The sequence below is a fragment of the Phodopus roborovskii genome, unplaced genomic scaffold (assembly GCF_943737965.1).
Source record: "Phodopus roborovskii unplaced genomic scaffold, PHOROB, whole genome shotgun sequence".
In the NCBI taxonomy this organism is placed as follows: Eukaryota; Metazoa; Chordata; class Mammalia; order Rodentia; family Cricetidae; genus Phodopus; species Phodopus roborovskii.
In genome coordinates, this window is record NW_026126627.1 from 422,705 (window position 1) to 447,946 (window position 25,242).

General features: G+C 41.8%; 1 protein-coding gene across 4 annotated transcripts in view; it reads left to right on the forward strand.

Moving 5' to 3' along the window:
• Positions 1-219: 219 nt before the first annotated feature.
• Nde1 (nudE neurodevelopment protein 1) overlaps positions 220-25,242 on the forward strand; it is a 36,434-nt gene continuing 11,411 nt past the window's right edge. For 2 of the 4 annotated variants that reach the window (XM_051206691.1, XM_051206695.1), the window contains exons 1-4: positions 220-325; positions 4,297-4,420; positions 5,251-5,404; positions 9,954-10,102. In XM_051206691.1, coding sequence (XP_051062648.1) covers positions 4,338-4,420; positions 5,251-5,404; positions 9,954-10,102 — 386 coding nt within the window. In that variant the 5' untranslated portion in view covers positions 220-325; positions 4,297-4,337. The other 2 variants (XM_051206694.1, XM_051206692.1) reach the window with 2 other exon arrangements.

Genomic DNA, 25,242 nt, shown 5'->3' on the forward strand with positions numbered 1-25,242 from the left:
AGAGGAGTGCGGGTGTTCCTGGGTGCGTGGCATCGCCTGCATGGAGCCTCCTGCAGGCCCTCTACACACCCGCCTTCCGGGCCGCCGGCCCGCGCCTCCCGAGCCCCCTCCCGTCCGGCACCACAGTAGCTTGGCTGCGACGCGCCCGGGCCTGGGGGGGGGAAAAGTTTCCAAACCTCGCTTCTTGGCGCTGATTGGCTGAGACAGATGCGTCCCGAGCGCGGCAGCCAATGGGAGGCTCCGGCTGCAAGGGGTGGACGGAGCTGGGACCCCGGTCAGGCCCTGTTGGCCCGCGCCTTACCGGGATCGTCGCCGCCCGGGCGGGGTAAGTGAAGCCAGATTGCGGGCCGGGGGTCCCCACGCCCACAACACCCAGCGGATGCGTCCCCCAGGCCTACCCCCAGCTTTCCGCCTTCCATCGTGAGTTCCGCCGCTCGCCGTGGCCGACTCTGTTCCTCTTCTGCTGGCCCCTTCTCTTCCTCCAGCCCGGCTCTTAAGCCTGCTCCTTCATCTCACAGTCGCGGTGTCCCCAACTGCTGCCGCACCGGTACCGGCCTGTGTTCCACCTCCCCCACAGTGCCTCTTGGGTCTCGGCCGCCGAACGTTTCAAATTTCCCCAACATCACTTTGGATCAGATAAACTTTATCCGATAAAGGATGAGAGTGCTTACCCCACACTTTGGATGTTGGCCCCGTACATCCTATCTCTGTGAGTTCGAGGGCATCTCGACTCATCTTGGCTCCGGAGCGAATTTATCTTTCCCTAGTCACCTCTGTTTTGTGCCAGGCTGTGCATCCTCCTGCTTTTTAGCTAGAATCTTCCCCAACTTCCCTGATAAAGAAGAAGCCTTTTGCGGCTGGGTGGAGGTTTGTAATTTTCTCTCCCAGCTAGCTGTTTCAGTGTATAGTGTGCTGGGATAACTTCATCGGACTGGAGTGGGTGCTTTTAGAGTACAACCTGACACAAACTACTCCCCAAACCTGAGGTTATCTGACCATGCACCTCTCCCCAACACACTGGTATTCAACTCGTTTTGAGATTTTTTAGTAATTCCTTTTACAGCGTTCCATATGAAGTTAAATACCTGTGGCCAACCAATCCCCTTGAAGTAGCAGGGGCCTCCGGTTTTTATATTTTACCTGGACTTGGATAATAGTTTGCTAACTTGGTTTATTCTGTGAGGATGTTATTTTTGCTTCCAAAGTTTGTTCTACTTTAGACTTTGTAAGCCTGGTGAGATTAAACCCCCATTTCCTTCAGAGTGAATTATCTAGTGTGAGCCACTACAGCCTGCACTGGGGTGCTTGGTATATAGCCCAACTCTTCTTAGTGGGTATTAAATGATTGAAAAGACTTGGAGGGGGCCTAGACCACAATAGGAAGATTCCCTGGCATCTTGATCAGTAGAATAAAATGAACTTTGAACAACAATAGTTACTCTGTTTTGATTCTTACTCAAATATACCACCCCCTTCCCCAATAATGTAAAGTGAACTCAAGGCCTTATGCTACATCCTTAGTCTGCCAAGTGTAACCCTTGAAAATTTCAGATGCAACCATATTTTCTTTCTTTTTTTTTTTCCCCAAAGATTTATTTATTTATTTATTTATTTATTATGTATACAATGTCTGCCTCCATGTGTGCCAGAAGAGGGCACCGGGTCTCATTATAGATGTTTGTGAGCCACCGTGTGGTTGCTGGGAATTGAACTCAGGACCTCTGGAAGAGCAGCCAGTGCTCTTAACCTTTGAGCCATCTCTCCAGCCCGCAACCATATTTTCAATTCAAACAGAATAATAGTTCATTCTAGAACCCAATATGAATGACAGTGGCCCAAGAGAACAGATTCCGGTTTCCTCATACACCCGGCTTCACTGTTGGTTACATGAGTGATGTCTTACTGGTTACAGAATAAAGAAAGTAATAAATTAAGCTGTCTAACCAAATACAGTACTAGGGGCTACAGACAGGTCACAACAGGGAAAACCCTAGTAGAGTTTGGATTAGTGGAAGCTAGAAGTCTTCTCAGAACACATTTTAGGTTTGATTTTACAAGGACCTTAGAGCTGATACTGGGATGGGCAATGAATAGCTCTCAAAGATGCTAGAAATAGCACAAGATGATTTGACTCTGATCTGCAACATAGACTCATTAACATAGATGCAGCCAGCCTGTCTTTTTTCCCTTCCTTTCCTTCCTTCTTCTCTTCCTTTCCTTCCTTCTTCCTTTCCTTCCTTCCTGAAGTTTCAGTTACCAATATATTTATTGTAAATTGTATTTTATTTATTTCTGATTTTTTAGTTTCTTTTACCAAGAAGTCTGTTGTAAAGAAGTGTGTCAGGAACAAGTACTTAGACTCAGTGTCTATTCTACCCCACTTTGGCACTTTCCTCCAGTCCCTTTCTATTCCTGTTGCAGAGAAGGGAACAACAGTTACTGTGACTGCTCTTCTACTGTAGTGCGTTCAGTTCTTATTTACCATCATCATAGTACTCCAATTGTCCTCTGCTGGTAGTTCTTCATGTTAGAGAATGGTAAGGACATGTCCTTGCATGTCTCAGTACTTAAGGAGCCTGCAGACAGAAGCTAGGCTTACTGACTCTTGATGTGTTTCACAACAGTGAGGTCACGTCTGTAAATGCACACCATTTTCCCATCATCATATTGGTTAGGTGTGAATATTTGTTTCTTTCTCTTCCCTCCCTCCCTTTCAGCTTTTTTGTTTGTTTGTTTTGAGACAGGTTTCTCTGTATAGCCTTGACTGTTCTGGAACTTGCAATGTAGACAAGGCTGGCCTCTAACTCAGAGATCTGCCGCCTCTGCCTGCATCCCGAGTGCTGGGATTAAAGTCATGATCACTATCCACTTGCATTTTTGGCCATTTTATACAAGTGCATAATACATTGTGGTCATACTCAGCCCTACACTCTTTTAGATCCCCACCCCTCAAATTCCCAATCCACCTTCACATCTTGTTTTGCATTTGCTTTGTGATATGTGGGTTTAACTAGGGCCAGTGGAGTCTCCCTCCACCTTCTGTTTTGGGGCATGGTCTCTCAGTGAATCTGGAGCTCACTAGTTTGGCTAGACTGACTGACCAGCATGCTCTAAGGATCCTCCTGTTTCTATCACATAACCCTCCATCACTGAGGGTATAACCTAGCTTTTTACATGAGTGTGGCAGGCACTGTGCCCACTGAGCCATCTCAACCAGTCCGTCAGTCCTTGTCTTCTCCCCCACCCCCATCTCACTGTGTTGCCCAGGTTGGTTTCAGATCCCTGACTTGGGCTGCAGCCCTCCTCCTCCTTTCTTGGTCCCCCAAGTGGCACCACTGCACCAGACCCCTGTTGGTTTCTAAGGGTCCCTGGTCTCTGACTTCTTTTTCTGGATCGATGCAGACCCTCGGCCCTCCTCAGCCAGCCACACTTCTGAGTTGAAGAGTCCACCTGTCACTCTTCTCACTGTGGCAGCCAAGCAGCCCTCCCTATCTCCCTGTCTCTTCTTTTTCTCCTGTTTTCCTTCCCTCTTTCCAGCGTCTTTCTCTGTGGCTTAGGTTAGCTTAGGATCTCTATTCCCTGCCTCCACATCCCGAGTGGTGGGGTTTACAGGTCTCTACATACAGTAAATTTGTTTTGTTAATGTATTGAAAAAGTTGCCTGTGACTTAGCCCCTGGCTTTTAGTCTGTGCTGCTCTTTGCCTCCTCTATTGTCAGCCTTCCTGGACTTCCTCAGCTCCCCCACAAGCCTCGCTACTTCTCTCCTGTCCTCTTTTTCCTCCTCCATCTGCTTTTCTATACTGGTTTTCTTTGAGACTGGTCTTGAACTTGCCATCTTCTTGCCTTGGCTTCCTGAGTGTTGGGATGCCAGGAGTACAATGCCAAACACTTTTCCATTTCACATGCTACTCATGGGTCACCTTCCAGGTTGAATTTTGGACTTCCTGAGTTCTTAGATACTGGAGGAATGCATATCACAGTGCAGTTAGTGGCTTCTAAGGGACACGTCCATGTCTATACTCACCAAAGTATGTACTCCACACCTAGGCCTGTGCAGAGTTTATCCTTGTGCTCACCTAGGCCTTTGTAGTAATTTACATCTAATTTCATCTCCTTCTCCCACAAGTCCCCTTGAGAGGAGCAGGAATCTAGAAGATACCTTATTTGGATCTGAGGGTCCTATGCTAAGTACTAAATTCAGGTATAGATGTGTGTGTGTGTGTGTGTGTGTCTGTCTGTCTGTCTGTCTGTGTCTGTGTGTATATGTTGCTAATTAGTTTTAAACTTTTCTCCTAGACACCATGTCACAGGAAGAGTGAGCTCTGGCCCATTTTACCATGGAGGACTTGGGGAAGACTTTTGGATCAGAGGAGGAAGAAGCCAACTATTGGAGAGACCTGGCCATGACCTACAAGCAGAGGTCAGTCCTGCAGTGTCCCTCACTGTTAGCCCCTGGGAGGATGGTGGCTGCCCTGTAGGCAGGCCTATCATGTGATTCCCTGAAGCCAACACTGCTGACCCAGGAAGAAGCTAGAATCACCTGCTCTATAGAGGCTCCTGAGCCTTAGGGAAGGCCTACAGTCTGCCTGAGGCCATACCTGGGAGTGGCCAAGTAGGGATTTGAACTACAAATACCTGAGGCACCTAACCATCCTGCTATCTGATATATTCTGGATTGGTCTTTATCTGTCTCTAGATGTAGGTCTTCTAATGGGGAGAAGATTTACCTGTGCCTATCACAATAGGTTGTTGCTGGAGAGATAATTCAAGGTTAAGAGCACTTGTTGCTCTTGAAGAGGATCCAGGGTTAGTTTCCAGCACCCATGTGGTGCCTCACAACCATCCTTAACTCCAGTTCCAGGGAATCTGATACCTTCTCTGATCTCTTGGGGCACCAGGCATGCAGGCAAAACACTCATACACATGAAATAAAAATGAAAAAAGATAGGTTTATTTTAAAATTTGAAACTGGTATTCCAGGACACATATTTAAGAGGTGTGTGTGTGTGTGTGTGTGTGTGTGTGTGTGTTTTGGGTTCAGCACTATGTACTTCTCAAGCTTCTTGCCTCAGCCTCCTGAATGCTAAGATTACAGTTGTGTGCTTCAGTGCCAGCCCTAACAAACTGTCTTCTTGTCCATAAAATGGGAACAATGGTGGCTAAATAGAGTCATTGTCCACACAGCCCACTGCAGCACAAATACCCACCATCATTAATTCTGTGATAGATTTATTTGCAATCTTGCTACAGGGCAGAGAATACACAGGAAGAACTCCGAGAATTCCAGGAAGGAAGTCGGGAATATGAAGCTGAATTGGAGACTCAGCTGCAGCAAATTGAAACCAGGAACCGGGACCTCCTGTCAGAGAATAACCGCCTTCGAATGGAGTTGGAGACTGTGAAGGTGAGGGGCCAAGGGGACAGGTCTACAGGTAGGGATGGCTCTGTGGCAAGCTGGAGCTGCACAACTGAAGAAGCAGTCTTACAGTGTGTAGTGACTGCACCTAGGACCACTCCCTCTGGCAATCCTGTCAGGTGTTTTTTGCTCCAGTGGGTGGAAATCTATGCAAAGCAATTCACACACTTGGCAACAGCCCTTCTTGGTAGTGGTCTGTACTGGTTTCACAAAGGACATGGTAAAGAGACTACAGTGTCATTGGAATTGCAGATTCTTGAGACTGAGTAGGTAGCCCAGGCTCACTATGACCATATCTGAACTTACTATGTAGCTGAGGATGGACTTGAACTCCTGATCCCCTTGCATTAACCTCCTAAGTGCTAGGATTAAAGGTGAATACCATCACGCCTGGCTTTAGAATGACTGCTTATTATATATTATAAGGTGTAACATGGTATCTCTTAGTGACATGTGGCTACTGAAATGAAAACTAATGAGGGAAAAATTAATTTTACTAACGCTAGCCACAGTTCAGGTGCTTTGTAGCTACATGTGACTCATGGGTTTTACTTCTGGACACAGGGATCACAGAATATCATCTTCTAGAACATTCTATTGGACTATGCTAGTCATAAGCAGGCTTATTAAATAACTTAATATGGTGTAATGTTAAAATCATTGTAATGTTATAATCATTCTATTTTGTGATTATTGTTAACTTTTTTTTTTTTTGAAATAGGGTTTCTCTGTATAGCCCTGGCTGTCCTGGAACTTGCTCTGTAGACCAGGCTGGCCTTGAACTCATAGATCTGCCTGTCTCTGCCTCCCAAGTGCTGGGATTAAAGGGGTGCACCACCACCACCTGGCTATTGATAATTTCTTAGTTTGTAAGCTCAGCTATATCATAGGCTATATCATGAGAATAACAAAGCATGTATAGGGTTTGGTAGTGTCTGAAGTCTTGGAGAATGTAGCAGCATGTCTTGGAATGTGTCCTCTCAGACAAAGAGGAGGCACTCTTTTGCATGAGATTGGACACAGTTGTGAGGGGCCAAGCTTTGCACTGTAAGACAATGAATAGTACTTCTGGCATCCATCTGCCAGAAACAAATAGCACTCTCAACTCCTGATGTTGGGACAGCCAGTCTCTTCTGGGCTGTCGAGATGGCGCAACTGGTAAAGGTGTCTGCCACCAAGCCTGATGCCCTGAGTTTGATTCCTGAGATCCACATAGTGGAGGGAGAAAACTGATGTCTGCAAGTTGCTCTCCAGCCTCTGTATCCACGGGAGTGGGTTTTCTCCTTCTATCTATCATGTGGGTGCCCGGGATTTAGCTCAGGTCATGAAGCTTAGCAGCAGTTGCTATCTTAGCAGCTCGGTTTCAAGGTTTAAAAATAGGCATTTATCCTCTTTGCTCTTTGCTCTTCTCTCTCTCTGCTCTCTTTCTCTCGTCTCTTCTGTTCCTGGTGTCTCTATGTCTCTTTACCTTCCCACTTACTCCCCTTCCTAAATAAACTACTCAAAAACAAACAAACAAACATGTATTTAAGAGGGCTGGAGAGATGGCTCAGAGGTTAAGAGCACTTGTTGCTCTTCCAGAGGTCCAGAGTTCAAATCCCAGCAACCATATGATACTCACAATCATCTGTAATGAGATCTGGTGCCCTCTTTTGTTATGCTGACAGAACACTGTATAGCTTAAAATAAGTAAAAATATATATGTACACATATTTAATATCAAAGACTAATGAAGCTTCTCAGAAATATCAGGATTTCTAACTTTCTCTGAGAGACCTGCATTGTCTATACCAAAGAATAGCGGAATCCATCCTGTCCTGGTCACTGTATCCTGACCAAAGACTATCTTTGTCCTGTGTAGGGTCCAAATTTCTTGTTGACCCTGGAAGTATTTTCATTTGACCCTTGAACAAGGTGATGAGTCTTTTCAATCCTCACATTAAAAAGGCCTCAGGGCTGGAAGATGTGAGAAGGTTTGTGGCATGAGCAATGGCTGTAGGAGCCATAAAAGGCCTTTCATAGGGTACATACATACCTTTAGTGACTGAGTAATTATATGCTTCAAGACTTGTCCTTGAGTTTACAGAAAACCTCTTCATTACAACCTCTGGCCAGAGGCATGAGGCTCAGCAGAGAGACTGAGGGAAAAAATAGCTGTGGAGACAGCCTGCCATTGTAATTGCCGATCAATATCAATCACCTGTGGCAGGTGTGTTCAGTCCCAGATGAAAGCTCATTAAGACAGCAGTTTTCTTGTCCCAAATTCAAACTATCTGAATCTATGCAGGCAGAGGATCTGGGTCTCCACACCTTCCTGGGATCAAGGTTAATGATCTCGTATCCAGTTTCTTTTTGCTTAAGTGCTGTCTGACCCTTGCCAGGAAACCCCAGAAGCCTTAGGATGTTGAAGGCTCCTCTGTGTTGTCATCCTGCAAATCATTTAACAGCCACTTTGGTCATTCCTTTTGGGGGCCCTCATCCCACCTCCCAGGCATGGGCACCATGGCATCATCTCCCAGCACATCTGGCTGTCATAACAGCTTTGTTTCTTGAATCTAGTTAGGAAGAGGAGCTAGCTGTTATTTATTTATTTATTTATTTATTTATTTATTTATTTATTTATTTATTTGAACTTTCATGGAAATTACTTAGTATCCTTGCTTTAATAATACATGCTCTGGCAGCCCTGATGTTGCCTTAGTTGTTTGTTGCAACTCAACCTTGGGCCAGGCAAGTAACTAAATCTTGATTTCCTTATCTCTCAAATGGAATCAGATGAATTAACACATACCAGCCCAAAAGCTGACTTACAATAGGTAGGTACATAAGTTACCTGTTCCAGATGGGCAGCAGCTAACCAATGTGATATCATCTGGACTGTTCCTTGCTCTTGGAAAGCACTGGCCAGTCAAACTGAGCTTCTTTTCCCTTACACTGCTGGGGAATGTCTTGGATCAAAAAGTTAGGATGGCTGTTATACTAAGTATCTGATGTTTCCTTTTTATGGGGTATAGGCAACTAATACCATTCCTGCTCAAGTACAGCGCTCGTGTATGAAGCAGGGCCGTATTGAGTTGTAGCTGAGACCTGGGTGAGTGCATGTGGCTTCCTTTGGCTATGGACACCTTGAATGAAGGTTGTTGGGCAGTGAAGGGACCAGGTGAGAGAGGATAGGATGGTAGGTGCTGAGAGGATTAGCAGACACGTGATTGAGAAAGTCATGCATACTTTGAACAACTGTCACTTACCCCCAGCATCTTCTGTCGTCCTACCCAGTTTTGTGTCAACTTTATACAAGTTGGAATCATCTGAAAGGAGGGAACCTCAATTGAGAAAATGTCACCATAAGATCTGACTGTAAGGCATTTTTTAAATTAGTGATTGATGGAGGAAGGCCCAGCCCATTGTGGGTGGTGCCATCCCTGGGCTGGATCTAGGTGCTAGAAAAACATAGACTGAGCAAGCCAGTAAGCAGCAGTCCTCTGTGGCATCTGATCAGCTTCTGCCTCCAGGTTCCTACCCTGCTTGAGTTCCTGTCCTGACTTCTTTTGATGAACAATGATATGGAGGTGTAGGCCAAATAAACCCTTTTCTCTCCAAGTTGCTTTGGCCATGGTGTTTCATCACAGCAGTAGTAACTCTAACCAGTACAACTGCTTCTCACCTGAATTGTCATGTCTGGAGAGAAGATTCTGTTTACTGAGCCTAGGAGAGGCTGGGAGAGGAGGCCTGGAGCTGCCTCACAGGAAAAGTTAGAAGGGATAACTCAGGAACCTAAAAATGAAGGGAGAGACATTCCTTAGGATATTGGGGTCATGTTGAGACTGTGACTCAGTTGGAGACTGAGAATGCTCACCTAGCACGCATGATACTCTGGGTAATTAGAAGCTCATGCCTGTAGTCCTAGCACTTTGGAGGAGGAGGCAGGATGATCAGTTCAAGATCATCCTTTGCTTCTTTCGTATACAGCTAGTATGAGGCCAGTCTGGGATACAGGAGATACTCTCAAGAAAAGAAGATGGGATACTGTGGCTGGGGTGGAAGGGGGAAGAATTTACATTCAGTGCCTAAAGCCATCATATGTCTTCTACAGGTAGATGGCACCATCCATGAGTGACGTCTCATATTTCATGTAGTGGTAATGGGGTGTAAGGAGTACGGTTTTTCCGCCCGCCGCCTGGTTTTGTCCCGCCGCCACGCTGCCAGCCCCAAATAATGTACAGAGACTCTGTATTTGATACAATGCTATTGGCCAGGTGCTAGTTTCTAATCGGCTAGCTCTGTCTTAATTATTAACCCATTTCTATGTATTTCCACCTGGTCTTACCAGGGAGAGGCGGCTGGCAGCTATTCCTTCTCCAGACTCTCCATCTTGGCTCCTCCTTCCTCCTATCTTCCTTTCCTATTGGCCAACAGTGCTTTATTCATTAACCAGTATGAGAAACATATATACATAATGACATCTCCCATCAATGGGGTGTGAACTTGGATTGTCAAAGTCTTCAGTTGCTGACCTGGCCTCTGTTCTGTCCTCCAGGAGAAGTTTGAAATGCAGCATTCAGAAGGCTACCGGCAGATCTCAGCCTTGGAAGATGATCTGGCTCAGACAAAAGCCATTAAAGATCAACTGCAGAAATACATCCGTGAATTGGAACAAGCCAATGATGACCTGGAGAGAGCCAAACGGTAGGTGGGGCAAGGAAAGGTTTGTGAGGCAACAAATACGGAATTGAGTGCGAAGAACTTGGTGCTAAGCAAAACAAAGCCCTGTTGGCTCGTGGGCAAGATGGAACATGATTGGTGTTCTTCCTGTCTTTCTGAGGATGTGAGTTTCTGTCTGGTCTCCTCTTCCTCCAGTTTGAAAGATTACCCTCAGGATTTATTATAGGGTAGGGCTGCTTACGACAGACTTGTATTTCTCTGAAAACGTCTTTACTTTGTCTCCATTTGTGTGTGTGTGTGTGTGTGTGTGTGTGTGTGTAGTGTAGTGTAGTGTAGTGTAAATACCCATAAGCATTCATGTCAGAGGACAACCTGGATGGAATATTCCAGGCACTAACCTTCCATCTTAGACTCAGGGTCTCTCTTTTTGTTTTAGCCTGTGTATGTCAGCCTAGCTAATGTGAGCTTTCAGAGATGTTCCTGCCTTCTGTCATCATCCACCATCTTGATGTAGGCGAGTTGAGATTGCAGACACTCCCACTGACAGATCTGGAGATTAGAACTGCTGTCTTCACACTTGTGAGGCACTCTCATCCAAGTGTTGACAAGTTTCCACTATGCCTACAGATAACTGTTTCTCACACTTATTTATGTTTATCTATTTATGTATCTACCTGTAGCCCTGGCTGTCCAGGAACTCATTCTGTAGACCAGGCTGTCCTGGAACACACAGAGATCCTCCTGCTTCTGCCTCCCAAGTGCTCAGATTAAAGGTGTGCACCACCTTACTGCTTTTCACTTTTATTATGTTTACTTATCCTTATCATTAGAATATGAAGCCAGTCCAGTTTTATTTTCTTCAGGTGGATACACACTGTTTATTTGACCTTTCTTCATTTCCCCTAGGGTATTGAACTCAGTTCCATTGCATGTTAATTTTTCATTTATCCTGGCATCTATGTTTTGATGTATATTTGACCCAGTCTCTGGTTTGTGGTATGTGACCTGTACAGTTTTATGTCAACTTGACATAAGCCAGAGTTATTTGAGAAGAGGGAACCTCAGTTAAGAAAATGTCACCACAAGGGCTATAGGCAGGCAAGTCAGCAGGGCATTTTCTTAATTAGTGATTAATGGGGGAGGGCCCAGCCCACTGTGGGTGGTTCCTTCCATCCCTCACCTGTTGGGCCTAGGTCCTAGAAGAAAGCAGGTTGAGCAAGCAGTGGGGGAGCCAGTAAGTAGCACTCCTCCATGGCTCTGCATCAGCTCCTGCCTACAGGATCCTGCCCTGCCTGAGTTCCTGCCCCAGTTTTCTTCAGGGATCAACAGTGAGTGATGTGGAAATGTAAGCCAAATAAACCCTTCCTCCCCAAGTTGTTTTTTTTTTTATCATGGTGCTAATTAATAATAGTAACTTTAATTTAGACAGTATGTGAAGCCAGCCACTGTCATTTCCACACATGTATCTTTGATCAAAAGCAAATCACATGATCACGCTGAGTCAGGATGAGAGAGTGTATTCCACCCACAGTGAGGCTCCAGCAAGGCTGTGGGTGCCCGGACAGATGAAGAATTGGGACCAGTAATGCAGTTTTGATGCTGGGAAGTGGTAGCACACACCTTTGATCCCAGCGCTCTGGAGGCAGAGGCAGGTGGCTCTCTGAGTTTGAGACCAGCCTGACTTACACTAGTTGCAGGACAGCCAGGGTTACACAGTGTAGGCGGAGTTTTCCTCTGCCCACAGCCACTCCCAAATAATCACTCAGAAACTTAATATTGATTGTAAATGCTCAGTTGGTAGCTCAGGCTTGTTATGCTCTTAAATTTTATGAGCTAACTCTTAAATTTTAAATTAACCCATATTTCTTTTCTACCCTCTGCCACTTGGTGGTACCTTTATTAGCATCCTGCTCCCTCTGTGTTTGGCTGGAGATCCCTCTGACTCTGCTCTTTTTCTTCCCAGCATTCTCTCTGTGTCAGGCTATCTCACCCAATTTCTTCCTGCCCAACTTCCTTTACACTGTTTGAATAGATGTTGCTATGATTAACTTCATAAACAAGCTGACTGGTCAATAGCTGAACAGGTTAGGCAGAAGAGCCAAATTAAGAATGCTGGGAAGGGTGGAGTCTGGAGTCAGCAGAAGAGAGAAGCAGGATGAGCTTGCTGTACTGAGAAAAGGTACCAAGCCACATGGCAAAGCATAGAAAAGAAATACAGGTTAATTTAAAATGTAAGTGTCAGCTAGTAACATGCCTGAGCTATTAGCTGAGTATTTATAATTAATATTAAGACTTCATGTCAGTTACTTGGGAACTGGTAGGTGGGAAAGAAACACCCACCTACAACACAAAGAAGCCCTATCTTGAATAATCAACCAACCAATCAATAAATAATACAGTTTCCCACAAGAAGTTAGTACACTCACACATTTCAAAACTAATATAGAAGGGTGTAGAGGATCTCCCCAAGATTTATTCTTACTATTTTTACTTATATGTATGTGTAAATGCACCTGTATGTGGGCACCTGCAAAACCAGAAGATGATTCAGATGCCCTGGAGCTGGAGGTCACAAAAGAGAATGAGTTGTCTGATATGGGTGCTGGGAACCACCAGCCCAGTTCATTCTCCTTCCTTCCCTCCTTCCTCCCTTCTTCTTCTTTTTTTCTTCCTTCCTTCCTTCCTTTCTTCCTTTCTTTCTTTCTCCCCCACCCCTTCTTTCTTGTTTTTTAAGACAGAGTTTCTCTGCCTCAGCCTTCCGGGTGCTAGCATTAAAGGTGTGTGTCACCATGCCTGGCTTGTTTCTTTGAATTTTCTAAAGGTTTTAAATTTTTATGTGCACAATGTTACATTGCCTATAGAGGCTAGAACAGAGCATTGATCTCCTAAAACTGGAGTTGTAAGCACTCAAGTGGGTGCTGGGAATTGAACCCTGATCTTTTGGAAGAGCAGTGAGTGCTATTAAACACTGAGCTACCTCTACAGACCCTTTTAAAAAGATTTTAATTGTATCTGTGTATAGATATGTATATGTAGGTATCAATGGATGGCAAAGGTGTGGACTCCCTGGAGTGGGAGTTACAGGCATTTAAGAGCCACCTGACATGGGTGCTGGAATTGAATGGGGATCCTCCACAAGAGCAGCACAGTAGGTACTCTTAACTGCTGAGCTATCTCTAGTCCCAGAGGTTTTGTTTTTTTTTTTTTTAATGGAAATTAAAACAAATGAAAATCAAAACTGTTCAGCACTCTGTCTTGAAAGTAGGAGGGACTCATGAGACCCCCATATCTTCCCAAGGATTGACAGATCGTTAATGGTTACAGCTAAGACTTTTCCTTCAGTAGTGTAGCGTTCTACAGTGTCCATATCCCTGGAAGCAGCCGCGTTGGCTCATTGGGTTATACACGCTAAAGACATAAAAACAAAGGAAATAACACAGGAGGGCGTGGGTGGCAAAAGAGGGTAACAAGTGGTCATGGTAAACATGATCAAAATGATGTTCATGTATAAAAATGTCATAAAGAAACCTTTAAGTGTAATTAATATATGCTGATAGAATTAAACAAAAGGCATTGCTACTCCTCCACCTCTGGTCCCCCATAATAGAGCCCTTTGTACTCAGAGTTGTACATCTTGCTTTTTCATTTAACAATGGATGCTGGAGATATCTGTCTGTTGAGAACACAGAACACCCTTGTTTATCTACTGAGTGGTTGACACTGGCTGATACCATGCTGACTGACTTACTGGGTTTGTGGGGCTGAATGTCTTGCTGCCTCCTAGTTGCTTTACTGATGTATGTCTGTGACGAGTAGTCTCCTATAGTGTGCACCTGTGCAGTATGGTCCCATAAGTGGAATGGCCCTGCTTGAGGACACTCATCTATGTGACTTGGATAGGACAGTTTATATTCCCAATGGCTCTGTTCCAAGTCCTCATTTTCCAATTTGCCTCCTTAACACAGTGGTTTTTAAACTTAGGGTTTCTGCCAGTCAAATAGATGAGAAATGGGTTCACCTCAGCTTTGAATTCTAAAAGACCTGTAGCTATGGTATTCATTTTCTATGAGCTACATTTTCACTTTGGCTCCCAGTTCAGTATTTGGAATCAAATTCAGAGTCATCTACATACTGGACAAGTGTTCTACCATTGAGCTACATCTCTCACACTGGTTTATATGTTTTTTATTTTGTTCTTTTGAGACAGGGTTTCTCTGTATAATGTTTACACATTTTCAAGCTGGGGTTTTGGGAAGAGTGAAAGGGGTCTTCTAAAAGTTTAGACAGTTTCATGTAGCCTAGACTGGCCTTGTACTCACCCTGTCGACAAGGATAACCTTTACTCCTGATCCTCCTGCCTCTATCTCTTAAGTGTTAGAATTAAAAATGTGTCACCCTACCCACAACATCGAAACTGGATTTGTGTGGGTATTTTCATTGTTTCATGTGTGTCTGTGACATGAGCCCAAAGTATCTGGAGGTGTTTGGGTTTTGTCTAATGTATGCTTTAGTTAGTTTGCATGGGTTGACTTCTGTGTATTCAAGACAGTTAGGAGAGCCTTTTGTTATCCAGTCTTTTAAAACATTTGGCTTGAACCAGGCATGGTAGACCACCTTTGATCCCAGCACTGGCGAGGCAGAGGAAGGCGAACAAACAAATAAGGCTTCTATTTTGAGTTTGGGAGGGCCAGGGGAATGACACAGTGTTTCTTTATTTACTCCAGGCTAGCCTTGAATTTGTAATCTTTTTATGTTATCCTCCCATGTTACAAGCAGTTTTTCTGCCAGCCTGGTCTCACAGCCCCAAATAACACACAGAGATGCTGTATTTGATATAAAGCTGTAGGCCAGTTACTAGTTTCTTAACGGCTAGCTCTGTCTTAAATATTAACCCATTTCTATTAATCTAAGCATTACCACGTGGTATCATCTTCCTGGAGAGAGGGGCCGGCATTCTGCTCTCCCCTTGAATCTCCTCCCTACCACTTCTCAAATCCTCCTTGTCTCCTAGTCCCACCTATTTTGCTTTCCTATTGGACAACAGTGCTTTATTCATTAACCAATAAGAGAAACATATTTACAGAAGGACATCTCCCATCACTCACAAGTGTTAGGATTACAAGGATGTATCATTGCACCTGGCCTATACTCTAGAGAAGTGTGAGCTTCCTACCTCCTACCTGCAATAATTCTTTACCATTAGTCTTTCAAGTCTGTCTCCTCTTGTGTCCATTGTAGCCCACCCCTCCACCCATACCCACCACTAATATCAACTGATATTTTTCTTTCTATATATATTTATTTAAAAACAATCTTATTTTACATATCAATCCCCCTGTACCATCTCCCTCTCATCCTCCCATGCCCCTCAATGAACCCCCAAACCCACCCTTCACCCACTTCCCAAGGCTAGTGAGGCCTTCCATGGGGGATTATCAAAGTCTGTCACATTATTTGAGGGAGGGCATAAGCCCTCCCTGTATCTGGGCTGAAATAGTATCCTTCCATAGGAAATGAGCTCCCAAAGTCCATTTGTACACTAGGGATAAATGCTGGTTCCACTGTTAGAGGTCCCTTAGACTGCCCAGGCCTCCTGACTGGCACCCACATTCAGAGGGCTTGTTTCAGTCCGATGCTGGTTCCCCTCCTATGATGGGACCCTGGGCTTCACTTGGTCAGGTCAGCTGTTTCTGTAGGTTTCTCCAGCACGGTCTTGACTACTTTACTTATTATCCCCTCCCTCTAAACAACTGGATTCGAGAAGTTTGACTCAGTGCTTAGCTGTGGGTGTCTGCTTCTGCTTCCATCAGCTACTGGATGAAGGCTCTAGGATGGCACTTCAGGTAATCATTAATTTCACTATCGGGGAAGGGCATCAAAGGTGGCCACTCCACTACTGCCTAGATTCGTAGTTAGGATCATCTTTGGGGATCTCTGGACATTTCCTTAGTGCCAGATTTCTCTTTAAACCTATAATGGCTCCCTGTATTAAGGTATCTCTTGCTCTCCTCTACTCCTCCCCTGATTCAGTCTTCCTGGTCCCTCTTGTTCTCCTCCCCCATCCTCTTCTCCCTTCTCTTTTTGTACTTCCCTCCCCTCTCTCTCCATGCTCCCAATTTGCTCAGGGGTTCTTGTCCCTTTTTCCTTCTTTGGGGGACCATGTATTTCTCAATTAGAGTCCTCCTTGTTTCCTAATTTCTCTGGAGGTGTGGACTGTAGGATGGTAGTCCTTTGCTCTATGTCTAGTATCAATATATGAGCAAATACATACCATGCTTGTCTTTCTGTGACTGGGTTACCTTACTCAGGATGTTTCTTCCAGTTCCATCCATTTGCCTGCGAATTTCAAGATTCCATTGCCCCCCCTCCCACTGAGTAATATTCCATAGTATAAATGTACCACATTTTCTCCATCCATTCTTCAGTTGAGGGGCATCTAGGTTGCTTCCAGGTTCTGGCTATCACAAAGAACGCTGCTATGTACATAGTTGCACTTATGTTCTTGTTGTATAAATATACATCTTTTGAGTATATGCCCAAGAGTGGAATTACTGGATCTTGAGGTAGACTGATTCTCATTTTCCTGAGAAACTGCTATACTGATTTCCAAAGTGGCCACACAAGTTTGCACTCTTACCATCAATGTCCTTTCCAGCATAGATTGTCATTGGTGTTTTTTATTTTAGCCATTCTGACAGGATCAAGATGGTATCTCAGAATTATATTGATTTGCATTTCCCTGATGGCTAAGGATGTTGAACACTTAAGTGTCTTTCAGCCATTTTGGATTCCTCTATTGAGAATTCTCTATTTAGTTCTGTACCCCACTTTTTAATTGGATTGTTTGGTGTTTTGGTAACTAGCTTCTTGAGTTTTTGTATATTTTGGAGATCAGCCCTCTGTGAGATGTGGGGTTGGTGAAGATCTTTTCTCATTCTGTGGACTGTCATTTGATCTTGTTGTTGACTGTGTACTTTGCCTTACAGAAGCGTCTCAGTTTCAGGAGGTCCCATTTATTAATTGTCAATCTCAGTGTCTGTGCTGCTGGAGTTATGTTCATGAAGTGATCTCCTGTACTAATTTATTCAAGGGTACCATCCACTTTCTCTTCTAAGAGGTTCAATGTGGCTGGATTTATGTTGAGGTCTTTGATTTATTTGTGTATGGTGATAGATAAGTATCATTCTGTAGTCTTCTACATGTCAGCATCCAGTTATGCCAGCACCATTTATTGAAGATGTTTTTTTTTCCCATTGTAAAATTTTAGTTTCTTTGTCAAAAAATCAGGTGTTCATAGGTATGTGAGTTAATACCAGGGTTGTCAATTCGATTCCATTGGTCTACCTATTTTTGTGCCAGTACCAAGCTGTTCCTTTATTGTACAGGGTTGTTTTGGCTATCCTGGGTTTTTTGCTTTTCCATATAAAGTTGAGTATTGTTATTTCAAGGTCTATGAAGAATTGTGCCAGTGTTTTTCATGGGGATTGCATTGAATCTATAGATTTCTTTTTGGCAAGATTGCCATTTTTAACTATGTTGATCCTACCTATCCAAGAGCATGGGAAATCTGTCCATTATCTGGTATCTTAATTTCTTTCTTTAAAGACTCAATGTTCTTGTCTTTCACCTATTTAGTTAGTATTACTAAGTTAAATTGTTTATCTAGTCTTGATTTAATTTTGGTAAGTGGTATCTATCCAGAAAATTGTCCATTTCCTTTAAATTTTCAAATTTTGTGGAGTACAGGTTTTCAAAGTATGACCTGATGATTCTCTGGCTTTCCTCAGTGTCTTTTGTTATGTTCCCCTTTTCATTTCTGATTTGTTAATCTGCATGCCCTCTCTCTGACTTTTGGTTAATTTGGATAATGATGTGTCTATCTTGTTGATTTTTCTCAAAGAATCAACTCTTTGTTTCATTGATTTTTTTTTTTTTTTGTATTGTTTTCTTTATTCTACTTATTGATTACAGCCTTCAATTTGATTATTTCCTGGTGTCTACTCCTCCGGGGGTGAGTTTGCTTCTTTTTGTTTTAGAGCTTTCAGGTGTGCTGCTAATTCTCTAATGTGACTATTCTTCAATTTCTTCATGTGGTAGTTCAGTGTTAAGAGGAAAGTTCATAGCACTCTTTCAAAGTGTCCCAAAGTTTGGGATGTTGTATCTTTATTCTCATTGAATTCTAAGAAGTCTTAATTTCTTTTTTTATTTCTTCCTTAACCCAGGAATCGTGCAATTGCTCATTGTTCAGTTTCCATGATTTTTCAGGGTTTCTGCAGTTTGTGTCGTTGTTGAATTCTAACTTTAATCCGTGGTGATCCAATAAGATACAGGAGGTTATTCCATTTTTTTTTTTTTTTTTTTTTTTTTACTATCTGTTGCGGTTTGCTATGTCGCTGAGCATGTGGTTGATTTAGAAAAGCTTTCATGTGATACTGAGAAGGAGGTATGTTATTTTGTGTTTGGATGGAATGTTCTATAGATGTCTGTTAAACCCAATTGGGTCATAACTTATGTTAGTTCCCTTTTTTTCTTTTTTTTCTACCTAGTAGTCATGTCTAGTGGTGAAAGTGGAGTGTTGAAGTCTACCACTCTAAGTGTGTGGGGTTTTATGTGTGATTTGAGCTTCAGTAATGTTTCTTTTATGAATGTTGATGTCTTTGTATTTGAGTCATAGATGTTCAGAATTGAGACTTCATCTTGATGAACTTTTCCTGTGGTGAATATGAAATAACCTTCTTCATCTCTTTTGATTGATTTTAGTTTGAAGTCCAATTTGTTAGATATTAGGATTGCTACACCAGCTTGTTTCTTGCATTCATTTGATTGGAAAATCTTTTCCCAACCCCTAATTCTGAAGTAATGTTTATCTTTGAAGTTAAGGTGTGTTTCTTGTATGCAGCAGAAGGATGGATTCTGTCTTTATATCCATTCTGTTAGTCTGTGTCTTTTTATAGATGAGTTAATAGCATTGATATTAAAAGTTATTAATTATCATTGATTGTTAATTCTTGTTTGTTTTGGACTTGGTGGTGGTATTGTGTGTAGATTCCCCCCCCCCCATTTTTCTTTTGGGTTTTGGTATAGTGCGATTATCTATTGCCTATGTTTTTGTGAGTGTAGTTAACTTTGTTGGGTTGGAGTTTTCCTTCCAGAACTCTCTGTAGGGCTGGATTTGTGGGTATGTATTGTTTAAATCTGATATTTGTCATGGAATATCTTGTTTTCTCCATCTATAGTGATTGAAAGCTTTGCTGGATATAGTTGTCTGGATTGGCATTTGTAAAACATCTATCTAGGACCTTCTGACTTTCAGTGTTTCCATTGGGAAGTTGGGTATAATTTTGATAGGTCAGCCTTTATATGTTACTTGACCATTTTCCTTTGATGCTCTTAATGCTTTTTTCTTCATTCTACAAGTTTGGTGTTTTGATTACTATGTGGTGAGGGGATTTTTATTGTTGTTGTTCACTCTATTAGGTGTTCTGTAAGCTTCTTGCACTTTCATAGACATGTCCTTTACATTGAGAAAGTTTTCTTCTGTGATTTTGTTGAATATATTTTCTGTACCCCTGAGCTGTATTTATTTGTGTTCTTCTATACCTATTCTTAGGTTTGGCCTTTTCACAGTGTCCCATATTTTCTGTATATTTTGTATTAGGGATTTGTTGGACTTAAGATTTTCTTTAGTCAATGACTATTTCCTCTAGTGAGGCTTCAACACCTGAGATTCTCTCTTTCATCTCTTGTATTCTATTGGTTATACTTACATCTGTAGTTCCTGATCATTTACCCATCTTTTCTATTTCCAGCATTCCCTCATTCTGTGTTTTCTTTATTGTATCTATTTCAGCTTTCAAGCCTTGTACTGTTTGAATTGTGTCCTTGACTTATTTGGTTTTTTTTTTTTTTCCTTGACTTTCCTTGCTTTCTTTAAGAGATTTGTTTATTTCTTGAATTTTTTTGTTTGTTTTTTCCTCCACTTCCTGTAATTTTTTTTGTTTGTGTTGTTTTCTTTCATTTCTTTAAGGGATTTCTTATTTCCTCTTTGATGGTTTCTAGCATTGTCATAAAGTTGTTTTTAAGGTCTTTCTTTTCTGCTTTAGCTCTGTTGGGATGTTCAGGTCTTGCTGGTCCCTAGATTCCCTAGATTCTGGTGGTGTCATGTTGGTCTCTCTATTGTTGAATGTGTTCTTATACTGTCATCTTCCCATCCTTTCTTCCAGTGGGTGCAGATCAGGTCTCTTTTTGTCCTCTTGTCTCCTAGTGGATGTAGGTGGGTCAAGACTTTGGTGTCAGCAACTCTGGATGGTCTGAGCTCTCTTGGAGTTCTCAAGCAGACGTGGTAGGGGGGCCAAGACTTTGATGAGGTCAGACTCTGGATGATTCGGCGTGCTGGAGTGGGTTCACTAAAGCAGAGGGTGTAGGGGGGCCCAATACTCAAGCTGAGAGAATAGGGATGACGGCAGGTTCTCGATAGTTCGGCGTGCCGGTGTGGGTCCACTGTGGATGCATATGACCCACAAAGACAGAATCCATCCTTCTGCTGCATACAAGAAACACATCTAAGCTCCAAAGACAAACATTACCTCAGTGTAAAGGGTTTGGGAAAATTTCTTCCAATCAAATGGACCCAAGAAGCAAATAGGTGTAGCTATCCTAATATCCACATATTCATACAGGAGATAGCCATCAGTACTAAGTCTTAATTCTGAACATCTATGCCCCAAATACAAAGGCACCCACATTAGTAAAAGAAATGCTACTAAAACTCAAAGCTCACATAAAACCCCACACACTCATAGTGGGAGACTTCAACACCCTACTCTCACCACAACACATGACCACCAGACAAAAACTTAACAAAGAATCAAAAGAACTAACAGAAGTTTTGTCCCAATTGGGTTTAACAGATATCTACAGAAGATTCCATCCAAACACAAAAGAATATACCTTCTTCTCAGCTCCACATGGAACCTTCTCTAAAATCAACCACATACTAGGTAACATAACAAACCTCAACAGATACAAAAAAAAAAAAAAAATTGGATTAGTCCCCTGTATCTTATCAGACATTATGCTTTAAAGTTAGAATTCAACAACAACCCAAACTGCAGAAACCCTATTTACTCATGGAAACTGAACAATGTGCAATTTTACCATTCCTGGGTCAAGGAAGAAATAAATAAAGAAATTAAAGATTTACTAGAAAGGATGCAATGAGAATGAAGACACAACATACCTGAACTTATGGGACATTTTGAAAGCAGTGATACAAGTAAAGTGCATTGCATTAAGTGCCCATATGAAGAAAACAGGATAGTCACATTAAAGAATTAACAGCACAACTGAAAGCCCTAGAACAAAAAGAAGTAAACTCACCCCCCAGAGGAGTAGACACCAGGAAATAATCAAATTGAAGGCTGTAATCAATAAGTAGAATAAAGAAAACAATACAAAAAAAAAAAATCAATGAAACAAAGAGTTGATTCTTTGAGAAAAATTAACCAAAAGTCAGAGAGAGGGCATGCAGATTAACAAATCAGAAATGAAAAGGGGAACATAACAAAAGACACTGAGGAAATCCAGAGAATCATCAGGTCATACTTTGAAAATCTGTACTCCACAAAATTTGAAAATTCAAAGGAAATGGACAAATTTCTGGATAGTCATTACTTACCAAAATTAAATCAAGAACAGATAAGCAACTTTAATAGATCTATAACCTCTAATGAAATAGAAGCAGTCATCAAAAGCCTCCCAACCCCCCACTCCCCACCCCCACCCCCTCCACTCCCACCCGCACTCTCCGGCAAAAAAAAGCGCCCAGGGCCAGATGGCTTCAGTGCAGAAGTCTACCAGAAATTCAGAGAAGAGCTAATACCAATACTCCTCAAATTGTTCCACACAATAGAAGCAGAAAGTTCATTACCAAACTCTTTTTACGAGGCTACAATTACCTTGTACCCAAGCCACACAAAAACACAACTAAGAAAGAGAACTATAGACCAATATCCCTCATGAACATTGATGCAAAAATACTCAGTAAAATAACTAGCAAATCAAGTCCAAGAACACATCAGAGAAATCATCCACCATGACCAAGTAGGCTTCATCCCAGGGATGCAGGGATTGTCCAACATGTAAAAATCTATCAATGTGATCCACCATATAAACAAACTGAAAAAGAAAAATCATGATCATCTCACTAGATGCTGCAAAAGCCTTTGACAAAATACAACACCCTTTCATGAAAAAGGTCGTGGAGAGATCAGGGATAACAGGAACATACCTAAACATAATAAAAGCAATATACAGTAAACCAAAACAACATCAAACTGAATGGAAAGAACTTTAGAGATTCCTCTAAAATCAGGAACAAGACAAGGCTGCCCATTCTCTCCATATCTCTTCAATATTGTACTTGAAGTTCTAGCTAAGCAATGAGACAACAAATGGAGATCAAGGGGATATAAATTGGAAAGGAAGAAGTCAAACTTTCACTATTTGCAGGTGATATGATAGTTTACATAAGTGACCCAAAAAACTCTACCAGGGAACACCTACAGCTGGTAAACACATTCAGCAAATTAGCAGGCTACAAGATTTAAAAAAAAAAAAAAAAAAATCAGTAGCCCTACTATATACAGATTATAAAGGGGCTGAGAAAGAAATCAGAGAAACATCACCGTTTTCAATAGCCACAAACAACATAAAGTATCTTGGGGTAACATTAACCAAACAAGTGAAAGACCTATTTAGCAAGAACTTTGTGGCTTTAAAGAAGATATCAGAAAATGGAAAGATCTCCCATGCTCTTGGATAGGTAGGATAAGCATAGTAAAAATGGCAATCTTGCCAAAAGCAATCTACAGATTCAATGCAATCCCCAGCAAATCCCAGCACAATTCTTCACTGACCTTGAAAGGATAATACTCAAGTTTACATGAAAAAACAAAAGACCCAGTATAGCCAAAACAACCCTGAACAATAAAGGAACTTCAGGAGGCTTCACCATTCCTGACTTCAAGCTCTATTATAGAGCTGTAGTCCTGAAAACAGCTTGGTACTGGCACAAAAATAGACAGGTAGACCAATGGAATCGAATGGAAAATCCTGATATTAACCCACACACCTACGAGCACCTGATTTTTGACCAAACAGCTAAAATTATACAATGGAAGGAGGAAAGCATCTTCAACATGGTGCTGGCACAACTGGATCATGGTTGTTTGTAAAAGACTGCAGATAAATCCATGTCTATCGCCATGCACAAAACTCAATTCCTAATGGATCAAAGACCTCAACAATAATCCAGCCACACTGAATCTGTTTGGAGAGAAAGTGGGAGGTACTCTTGAACAAATTGGAACAGGAGACTTCTTCATGAATAACACAGACACTGAGGTTGACAATTAATAAATGCAACCTCCTGAAACTGAGAAGCTTCTGTAAAGTATAGAACACAGTCGACAAGACCAAATGGAAGCCCACAGACTGGGAATAGATCTTCACCAACGTTATGTGCAGTTTTTCCCTCCAGCCTTGTCCCACAACTATATCAGCAGCCCCAAATACCACACAGAGATGTTGTATTAGATATAAAGCTGTTTGGCCTGTTACTAGCGTTTCTTATTGGCTAGTTCTGTCTTAAATATTAACCCATTTCTATTAATTTAAGTATTTCCACGTGGTCTTATCTTACCGGAGAGAGGGTCTAGACCTCTGCTCTCTCAAGTCTCTTCATGTTGAATCTCCTTCTACCTCTCCCTGAATCTTCCTTGTCTCCTAGTCCCACCTATCTTGCTTTCCTATTGGCCAACAGTGCTTTATTCATTAACCAATATGAGAAACATATTTACAGAATGTCATCTCTTTCCTGTCTAAAATAAAAAGAAGGGTTTTAACCTTAACAACATATATAACAAAACAGTTATCAAATAAGAACCAGTTAACAATATTTGGTTTATTAATATTTAGCAAGATTTATATGTAACATCCTTAATCCTAAGTAAGGAACTATAACCATAATATATATAATATATATAATATATATAAGGATAATATATAAACTCTAAAAAGACAGACATCTCGATACCTGGTTAGTCAAATGAAGTTCTGTAATGTTCCATCTTCAGCCTATAGGCCATAGTGTGTCTGGCAGACTCCTCAGCAAAGCAGGAAACTTTAAACTGTCCCACTTGTATTGATAGTTTGTCAGCCACTTTTTTCTGTGTCTGGTAGACTGTCTGGCAGACTCTTCCATGAAGCAGGAACCCTGTAGCAATATCCATCTTGTATCAGCAGTCACTTTCCTGTGGGTCCTGCATGTCCAGTTTATATAGCATAAAGTCAAACAGTCCAGACAAGAGCACTATCTTGCCCAAATGGCAAGTTTTGCCATATTGAAAGTAAACTCCATACTCTTCGATGTCCATTTTCCTTTCTGACGCAGGTGGTGTTGCCAGGAGCAGTATGTCTCACTGTCAAGAAAACCCCTAAACCATTTTAAATGCCATATTCTGTAGATCTTTAAAAGGTTTGAAGAATATCTATCCACCTTAAATACATCTCTGTATATCTAGAAAACCTAACTATAAGTTTTGACTATTGTAGGTAATTATAATTTGTACTTAATTATACATTACATTTTTAAATGAGCTATACAAACACAATACTTAGACAAAAGGAGAAATATACATATTGAAAAATTGATCTTAAATTTGTATCAATAAATGAAAACCCATACCAATGCAAAGTATTTATTTCTATAGCCTATTCCCATTTTTTTTCCTTTAACAAAGATTGACTGTGGTCATTAACCATTTATAATCAACCCCATTTAAATGAAAACATTTATAGACAATATTGGGGAATGTAGGTGTCGTTTTTCTCCAAACTGCTTCCGCTGGTTGGGGATGATGTAATACCATGGGGATCCTAAGAAGATCCAGAAATCCTGGCTGTAGTGGTCTGCAAGGTTGCCTTGTCCCAGCTATTTTGAATGTTTAATCACTTCAGATACTACTTCAGGGGGTCTTGTTTCATCAAACCATATTAGTTTGGAAGGAATCCACAGCTTTTTATTTTCCGTGAAAACATAAATAAAATCTCTTTTCCAAAGTAACATATCCTTATACTTAAATTTTGAAGTCAAGGCATTTTAA